At 35.4% G+C, this 11,519-nt stretch overlaps 1 protein-coding gene across 1 annotated transcript in view; it reads left to right on the top strand.

Moving 5' to 3' along the window:
- The first annotated feature begins 4,340 nt into the window (after positions 1–4,340).
- The window catches only part of tmem8b (transmembrane protein 8B), a 323,154-nt gene continuing 315,975 nt past the window's right edge, over positions 4,341–11,519 (top strand). The window contains exon 1 of the mRNA XM_052479892.1: positions 4,341–4,567. Coding sequence (XP_052335852.1) covers positions 4,471–4,567 — 97 coding nt within the window. The 5' untranslated portion in view covers positions 4,341–4,470. The remainder of the gene's footprint in view (positions 4,568–11,519) is intronic.

The following is an 11,519-nucleotide window of genomic DNA, read 5'->3' on the forward strand; positions in this document are numbered from 1 at the left end:
ATAGGGGTGGTATACAGGAGATAGGGGAGGTATACAGGAGATAGGGGAGGTATACAGGAGATAGGGGAGGTATACAGGAGATAGGGGAGGTATACAGGAGATAGGGGAGGTATACAGGGGATAGGGGTGGTATACAGGAGATAGGGGAGGTATACAGGAGATAGGGGAGGTATACAGGGGATAGGGGTGGTATACAGGAGATAGGGCTGGCATACAGGAGATAGGGGTGGTATACAGGAGATGGGGCTGGTATACAGGAGATAGGGGAGGTATACAGGAGATAGGGGAGGTATACAGGAGATAGGGGTGGTATACAGGGGATAGGGGTGGTATACAGGAGATAGGGGTGGTATACAGGGGATAGGGGTGGTATACAGGGGATAGGGGTGGTATACAGGAGATGGGGCTGGTATACAGGAGATAGGGGAGGTATACAGGATATAGGGGAGGTATACAGGAGATAGGGGTGGTATACAGGGGATAGGGGTGGTATACAGGAGATAGGGGTGGTATACAGGGGATAGGGGTGGTATACAGGGGATAGGGCTGGTATACAGGAGATAGGGGAGGTATACAGGGGATAGGGGTGGTATACAGGGGATAGGGGTGGTATACAGAAGATAGGGGTGGTATACAGGAGATAGGGGAGGTATACAGGAGATAGGGTTGGTATACAGGAGATAGGGGTGGTATACAGGAGATAGCGGTGGTATACAGGAGATAGGGGTGGTATACAGGAGATAGGGGTGGTATACAGGAGATAGGGCTGGTATACAGGAGATAGGGGAGGTATACAGGACATAGGGTTGGTATACAGGAGATAGGGTTGGTATACAGGAGATAGGGGTGGTATACAGGAGATAGCGGTGGTATACAGGAGATAGGGGAGGTATACAGGATATAGGGGTGGTATACAGGAGATAGGGGAGGTATACAGGATATAGGGGAGGTATACAGGAGATAGGGGAGGTATACAGGAGATAGGGGAGGTATACAGGAGATAGGGGAGGTATACAGGAGATAGGAGTGGTATACAGGAGATAGGGGTGGTATACAGGAGATAGGGGTGGTATACAGGAGATAGGGGAGGTATACAGGAGATAGGGGTGGTATACAGGAGATAGGGGTGGTATACATGAGATAGGGGTGGTATACAAGAGATAGGGGTGGTATACAGGAGATAGGGGTGGTATACAGGAGATAGGGTTGGTATACAGGAGATAGGGTTGGTATACAGGAGATAGGGTTGGTATACAGGAGATAGGGGTGGTATACAGGAGATGGGGTTGGTATACAGGAGATAGGGGAGGTATACAGGAGATAGGGGTGGTATACATAACATAGGGTTGGTTTACAGGAGATAGGGGAGGTATACAGAACATAGGGTTGGTTTACAGGAGATAGGGGAGGTATACAGGAGATAGGGGTGGTATACAGGAGATAGTGGTGGTATACAGGAGATAGGGGTGGTATACAGGAGATAGGGGTGGTATACAGGAGATAGGGGAGGTATACAGGAGATAGGGGAGGTATACAGGAGATAGGGGTGGTATACAGGAGATAGGGGTGGTATACAGGAGATAGGGTTGCTATACAGGAGATAGGGTTGGTATACAGGAGATAGGGGAGGTATACAGGAGATAGGGGAGGTATACAGGAGATAGGGGTGGTATACAGGAGATAGGGTTGGTATACAGGAGATAGGGTTGGTATACAGGAGATAGGGGAGGTATACAGGAGATAGGGGAGGTATACAGGAGATAGGGGAGGTATACAGGAGATAGGGGTGGTATACAGGAGATAGGGGTGGTATACAGGAGATAGCCCTATTTGGTAAAAGACCAAGTCCATATTATGGCAAGAACAGCTCACATAAGTAAAGAGAAACGACAGTCCATCATTATGTTAAGACATGAAGGTTAGTCAATATGGAACATTTCAAGAACTTTTAAAGTTTCTTCAAGTGCAGTTGCAAAAACCATCAAGCGCTATGATGAAACTGTCTCTCATGAGGACCGTCAAAGGAAAGGAAGACCCAGAGTTACCTCTGCTGCGATATGATGAAACTGGCTCTCATCAGGACCACCACAGGAAAGGAAGACCCAGAGTTACCTCTGCTGCGAAATGATGAAACTGGCTCTCATGAGGACCGCCACAGGAAAGGAAGACCCAGAGTTACATCTGCTGCAGAGGATAAGTTCATTAGAGTTACCAGCCTCAGAAATGGCAGCCCAAATAAATTATTCACAGTGTTAAAGAAACAGACACATCTCAACATCAGCTGTTCAGAGGAAAATGTGAATCAGGCCTTCATGGTGGAATTGCTGCAAAGAATCCATTACTAAAGGACATCAGTAAGAAGAAGAGACTTGCTTGGGCCAAGAAGCACGAGCAATGGACATGAGACCCGTGGAAATCTGTCCGTTGGTCTGGAGTCCAAAATGAAGATTTTTGGTTCCAACCGTTTGTGTCTTTGTGAGATGTAGTGTGCGTGAACAGATGATCTCCGCATGTGTGGTTCCCACCGTGAAGCATGGAGGAGGAGGTGTGATGGTGTGGGGGTGGTTTGCTGGTGACACAGTCTGTAATTTATTTATAATTCAGGGCACACTTAACCAGCATGGCTACCACAGCATTCTGCAGCGATACTCCATCCCATCTGGTTTATGTTTAGTGGGACTATCATTTGTTTTTCAACAGGACAAGGATCCAACACACCTCCAGGCTGTGTAAGGACTATTTGACCAAGAAGGACAGAGATGAAGGGCTGCATCAGATGACGTGGCCTCCACAATCCCCCAACCAAATGAGAAGGTTTGGGATTAGGCGGACCGCAGAGTGAAGGAAAAGCAGCCAATCAACTTATATATATATGCTTATATATATACTGATATATGCCATTTAGCAGACGCTTTTATCCAAAGCGACTTACAGTCATGTGTGCATACATTCTACGTATGGGTGGTCCCGGGAATCGAACCCACTACCCTGGCGTTACAAGCGCCATGCTCTACCAACTGTGCCACAGAAGGACCACAATCAAGTGCTCAGTGTAACAGTACAACTTTACGTCCATCCCCTCGCCCATACCCTGGCTCGAACCAGGGACCCTCTGCACACATCGACAACAGTCACCCACGAAGCATCGTTACCCATCGCTCCACAAAAGCCGCGGCCCTTGCAGAGCAAGGGGAACTACTACTTCAAGGTCTCAGAGCAAGTGACGTAACCGATTGAAACGCTATTTAGCGCACACCGCTAACTAAGCTAGCCGTTTCACATCCGTTACATCAGCATATGTGGGAACTCCTTCAAGACTGTTGGAAAAGCATTCCAGGTGAAGCTGGTTGAGAGAATGCCAAGAGTGTGCTGGCAGAAACACATAAAAATATAAAATATATTTTGATTTGTTTAACACTTTTTTGGTTACTACATGATTCCATATGTGTTGTTTCATAGTTTTGATGCCTTCACTACTATTCTACAATAGTAAAAATAACAAAAAACCCTTGAATGACTCCGGTAGTGTATATTCTACCCAACAAAACTTTGTGTGTGCAGCTATATCCTAATGAGGTGTCATTTCACATTTCCTGCTTGACCTTCTAAGGTTCAAGTTTTTCCTAGCCACTGTGCTACTACATCTGCATTGCTGCTCTTTGGGGTTTCAGAGTTTCTGTAGAAGCACTGTGTGACAACTGCTGATGTAAAAACGGATTTATAAATACATTTGATTGATTAATTAACATGAATCATTTATAACAGTGACAGGTGACATTTAATTAACGTTGAGTCAATTATAACAGTGACAGGTATATATATATATATATATGCCAATGACATTTCATTAACGTTGATGTCATTTATAACAGTGACAGGTGACATTTCATTAATGTTGAGTCATTTATAACAGTGACAGGTGACATTTCATTAACGTTGAGTCAATTATAACAGTGACAGGTTACATTTCAATCCCATCACCACACGGTGGCGCTATTCACTAATAAGACAATTTAACTTACTATCTCATGACAACTACATTATTTTCAAAACATCTTGAAATTAATGATTTTCATGTAAAATTTCAATTCAAAGGTTGAACTTGAATGTATATGTGAGGCAAAATAAGATTATCCAAAAAGCTTGGACAACTCTGGGTTATTCATAACTTCAACCATCCTTACGACAAACCTTCACCTCGGATGCAGAATGTAATTTACTGTGCCTCTGCATGCCTATTGTCTGTCTGACAGCTTATTCCTCCAATGAACAGTCGGAATGATAGCAATGTCGAATCACTGCAGATGGGGGGGGGGCGGAGCTCCGGTGGACCTGCCGTCCAAATGACGTCATGCGCGCACAGCTGGTCCCGATTGCAATATGTGAACATGTAGAAGAAGCAGGAAGACTATATCAGTGATATCAAATATACAGCTCTGTCTTCCGGAGGTAGACGTTCTGTTCATCACGATGCGGCGCCTGAACGGGACGGGATCTGGCTCTGGAATGGGTCGTCTGCGGTTCCTGTTGATTGTTTACAGTTACACCTTTCTCCTTTTGCCTGGAGGTGAGTCACAGGCTACTGTAACTACAGCTATACTGCTTGCTGCCTCTACTGCTGCCTCATAAACTACTGTAACTACAGCTATAATGCTACCTCTACTGCTGCCTCATAAACTACTGTAACTACAGCTACACTGCTACCGGCTATAACTGCTACTGCTTCCATGACATTCCCATCGAGCCGTGATGTGATAGAGAGGAAAGGAGAGAGGAGCTGTCCTTTGTCTTGGTGCTGAAACACTCTGTGGTAGTTTTGTACAGGATTCAGAGTGTAGGAGAGGATATGATGTGGCGTTACACAGCTGTGGTGTTTTGTTAGTCTATTCTATCATATCGTTATACAAAGCTATAGAAAACCCCTACTGTCAGGGTCTCAATAAAAGGCGACCCTGTAAACTCATTTCAGTACACAGCTTCTCTTTTTGATGAAGGGTAGGAGACGGAGCAAAGCATACCTCTGTCCCTTCTGCTTCATTTCTTCTTTACGTTATTCAAAAAGTATCATCATTTAATAGATATATTATAGGATTCATCAATTAGACCATGAAGATTGGACCTATTGCGTGTTCTATATTCAAGCATTTATAATTCTCTAATTACGAATAGTCTAATTAACCTAATGAATTGGGTATCCGTTGGCTATAATATTAGATCATCAGATAAATCCTTCATTATATATTCTCTTTAATTGTATTTTGGTGTCTGGTATTTTTTATTTTTTAAAACACATTTAGGAATGAAACAAAGTCTTTGGTAAAACCAATCCACTGGGTGCACACTTCAATTCAACATCTAGGCCACGTTGGGTCAACAGCATTTCATTGAAATAATGTGGACACATTGATGGAATGGTCACCTCCTGAATCAGCTCAATGCTGTATGTCATATCATAGACTATTAACATCTAGTATTAACATCCAGTATATAGACTATTAACATCCACTATATAGACTATTAACATCCACTATTAACATCCACTATATAGACTATTAACATCTAGTATTAACATCCAGTATATAGACTATTAACATCCACTATATAGACTATTAACATCCACTATTAACATCCACTATATAGACTATTAACATCCAGTATATAGACTATTAACATCCACTATTAACATCCACTATATAGACTATTAACATCCACTATTAACTATATAGACTATTAACATCTAGTATTAACATCAGTATATAGACTATTAACATCCACTATATAGACTATTAACATCCACTATTAACATCCAGTATATAGACTATTAACATCTAGTATTAACATCCAGTATATAGACTATTAACATCCACTATATAGACTATTAACATCCACTATTAACATCCAGTATATAGACTATTAACATCCACTATTAACATCCAGTATATAGACTATTAACATCCACTATTAACATCCAGTATATAGACTATTAACATCCAGTATATAGACTATTAACATCTAGTATTAACATCCAGTATATAGACTATTAACATCCACTATTAACATCCAGTATATAGACTATTAACATCTAGTATTAACATCCAGTATATAGACTATTAACATCCAGTATATAGACTATTAACATCCACTATTAACATCCAGTATATAGACTATTAACATCCACTATTAACTATATAGACTATTAACATCCAGTATATAGACTATTAACATCCAGTATATAGACTATTAACATCCAGTATATAGACTATTAACATCTAGTATATAGACTATTAACATCTAGTATATAGACTATTAACATCCAGTATATAGACTATTAACATCCAGTATATAGACTATTAACATCTAGTATTAACATCAGTATATAGACTATTAACATCCAGTATATAGACTATTAACATCTAGTATTAACATCCAGTATATAGACTATTAACATCCACTATTTAGACTATTAACATCCACTATTAACATCCAGTATATAGACTATTAACATCCACTATTAACATCCAGTATATAGACTATTAACATCCAGTATATAGACTATTAACATCTAGTATTAACATCCAGTATATAGACTATTAACATCCAGTATATAGACTATTAACATCCACTATTAACATCCAGTATATAGACTATTAACATCTAGTATTAACATCCAGTATATAGACTATTAACATCCAGTATATAGACTATTAACATCCAGTATTAACATCCAGTATATAGACTATTAACATCCAGTATATAGACTATTAACATCTAGTATTAACATCCAGTATATAGACTATTAACATCCACTATATAGACTATTAACATCCACTATTAACATCCACTATATAGACTATTAACATCCACTATATAGACTATTAACATCCACTATTAACATCCACTATATAGACTATTAACATCCACTATTAACATCCAGTATATAGACTATTAACATCCACTATATAGACTATTAACATCCACTATTAACATCCACTATATAGACTATTAAAATCTAGTATTAACATCCACTATATAGACTATTAACATCCACTATATAGACTATTAACATCTAGTATTAACATCCATTATATAGACTATTAACATCCACTATATAGACTATTAACATCCACTATATAGACTATTAACATCCACTATTAACATCCACTATATAGACTATTAACATCCACTATATAGACTATTAACATCTAGTATTAACATCCAGTATATAGACTATTAACATCCACTATTAACATCCACTATATAGACTATTAACATCCAGTATATAGACTATTAACATCCACTATATAGACTATTAACATCCACTATATAGACTATTATCATCCACTATTAACATCCACTATATAGACTATTAACATTCACTGTTAACATCCACTATATAGAATATTAACATCCAGTATATAGACTATTAACATCTAGTATTAACATCCAGTATATAGACTATTAACATCCACTATATAGACTATTAACATCTAGTATTAACATCCAGTATATAGACTAGTAACATCCACTATATAGACTATTAACATCTAGTATTAACATCCAGTATATAGACTATTAACATCCACTATTAACATCCACTATATAGACTATTAACATCCACTATATAGACTATTAACATCCAGTATATAGACTATTAACATCTAGTATTAACATCCACTATATAGACTATTAACATCCAGTATATAGACTATTAACATCTAGTATTAACATCCAGTATATAGACTATTAACATCCACTATATAGACTATTAACATCCACTATATAGACTATTAACATCCACTATATAGACTATTAACATCCACTATTAACATCCACTATATAGACTATTAACATCCAGTATTAACATCCAGTATTAACATCCAGTATATAGACTATTAACATCCAGTATATAGACTATTAACATCCACTATTAACATCCAGTATATAGACTATTAACATCCAGTATATAGACTATTAACATCCAGTATATAGACTATTAACATCCACTATTAACATCCACTATATAGACTATTAACATCCAGTATTAACATGAGGTATTAACATCCAGTATATAGACTATTAACATCCACTATATAGACTATTAACATCCAGTATATAGACTATTAACATCCAGTATATAGACTATTAACATCCACTATATAGACTATTAACATCCACTATTAACATCCACTATATAGACTATTAACATCCAGTATATAGACTATTAACATCCACTATTAACATCCACTATATAGACTATTAACATCCAGTATTAACATCCAGTATATAGACTATTAACATCTAGTATTAACATCCAGTATATAGACTATTAACATCCACTATATAGACTATTAACATCCACTATTAACATCCAGTATATAGACTATTAACATCTAGTATTAACATCCAGTATATAGACTATTAACATCCACTATATAGACTATTAACATCCACTATTAACATCCAGTATATAGACTATTAACATCCACTATTAACATCCAGTATATAGACTATTAACATCCACTATTAACATCCAGTATATAGACTATTAACATCCAGTATAGAGACTATTAACATCTAGTATTAACATCCAGTATATAGACTATTAACATCCACTATTAACATCCAGTATATAGACTATTAACATCTAGTATTAACATCCACTATATAGACTATTAACATCCACTATATAGACTATTAACATCCACTATTAACATCCAGTATATAGACTATTAACATCCACTATTAACATCCACTATATAGACTATTAACATCCACTATATAGACTATTAACATCCAGTATATAGACTATTAACATCCAGTATATAGACTATTAACATCTAGTATATAGACTATTAACATCTAGTATATAGACTATTAACATCCAGTATATAGACTATTAACATCCAGTATATAGACTATTAACATCTAGTATTAACATCCAGTATATAGACTATTAACATCCAGTATATAGACTATTAACATCTAGTATTAACATCCAGTATATAGACTATTAACATCCAGTATATAGACTATTAACATCTAGTATTAACATCCAGTATATAGACTATTAACATCTAGTATATAGACTATTAACATCCACTATATAGACTATTAACATCCAGTATATAGACTATTAACATCTAGTATTAACATCCAGTATATAGACTATTAACATCCACTATATAGACTATTAACATCCACTATTAACATCCACTATATAGACTATTAACATCCAGTATATAGACTATTAACATCCAGTATATAGACTATTAACATCCAGTATTAACATCCAGTATATAGACTATTAACATCCAGTATATAGACTATTAACATCTAGTATTAACATCCAGTATATAGACTATTAACATCCACTATATAGACTATTAACATCCACTATTAAAATCCACTATATACTATTAACATCCACTATATAGACTATTAACATCCACTATTAACATCCACTATATAGACTATTAACATCCACTATATAGACTATTAACATCTAGTATTAACATCCATTATATAGACTATTAACATCCACTATATAGACTATTAACATCCACTATATAGACTATTATCATCCATTAACATCCACTATATAGACTATTAACATTCACTATTAACATCCACTATATAGACTATTAACATCCACTATTAACATCCAGTATATAGACTATTAACATCCACTATATAGACTATTAACATCCACTATTAACATCCACTATATAGACTATTAAAATCTAGTATTAACATCCACTATATAGACTATTAACACCCACTATATAGACTATTAACATCTAGTATTAACATCCATTATATAGACTATTAACATCCACTATATAGACTATTAACATCCACTATATAGACTATTATCATCCACTATTAACATCCACTATATAGACTATTAACATCCACTATTGACATCCACTATATAGACTATTAACATCCAGTATATAGACTATTAACATCTAGTATTAACATCCAGTATACAGACTATTAACATCCACTATATAGACTATTATCATCTAGTATTAACATCCAGTATATAGACTATTAACATCCAGTATATAGACTATTAACATCCACTATTAACATCCACTATATAGACTATTAACATCCACTATTAACATCCAGTATATAGACTATTAACATATAGTATTAACATCCACTATATAGACTATTAACATCCAGTATATAGACTATTAACATCCACTATTAACATCCAGTATATAGACTATTAACATCCACTATTAACATCCAGTATATAGACTATTAACATCCAGTATATAGACTATTAACATCCAGTATATAGACTATTAACATCCACTATTAACATCCACTATATAGACTATTAACATCCAGTATTAACATGAGGTATTAACATCCAGTATATAGACTATTAACATCCAGTATATAGACTATTAACATCCACTATTAACATCCAGTATATAGACTATTAACATCCAGTATATAGACTATTAACATCCAGTATATAGACTATTAACATCCAGTATTAACATCCAGTATATAGACTATTAACATCCAGTATATAGACTATTAACATCCACTATTAACATCCACTATATAGACTATTAACATCCAGTATATAGACTATTAACATCCACTATATAGACTATTAACATCCAGTATATAGACTATTAACATCCAGTATTAACATCCACTATATAGACTATTTACATCCAGTATATTGACTATTAACATCCACTATATAGACTATTAACATCCACTATTAACATCCATTATATAGACTATTAACATCCAGTATATAGACTATTAACATCCACTATTAACATCCACTATATAGACTATTAACATCCACTATATAGACTATTAACATCCACTATTAACATCCACTATATAGACTATTAACATCCACTATATAGACTATTAACATCCACTATTAACATCCACTATATAGACTATTAACATCCGGGTATATAGACTATTAACATCCAGTATATTGACTATTAACATCCAGTATTAACATCCGGGTATATAGACTATTAACATCCAGTATATAGACTGTTAACATCCAGTATATAGACTGTTAACATCCACTATTAACATCCCGTATATAGACTATTAACATCCAGTATATAGACTATTAACATCCACTATTAACATCCATTATATAGACTATTAACATCTGGGTATATAGACTATTAACATCCAGTATATAGACTATTAACATCCAGTATTAACATCCAGTATATAGACTATTAACATCCAGTATATTGACTATTAACATCCAGTATATTGACTATTAACATCCACTATTAACATCCATTATATAGACTATTAACATCCACTATTAACATCCAGTATATAGACTGTTAACATCCACTATTACGATCCAGTATATAGACTATTAACATCCAGTATTAATATCCAGTATATAGACTATTAACATCCAGTATATAGACTATCACATCCAGTATATAGACTACTAACATCCACTATTAAGATCCAGTACATAGGCTATCACATCCAGTATATTG

Source organism: Oncorhynchus keta, chromosome 25 (assembly GCF_023373465.1).
Source record: "Oncorhynchus keta strain PuntledgeMale-10-30-2019 chromosome 25, Oket_V2, whole genome shotgun sequence".
NCBI lineage: Eukaryota > Metazoa > Chordata > Actinopteri > Salmoniformes > Salmonidae > Oncorhynchus > Oncorhynchus keta.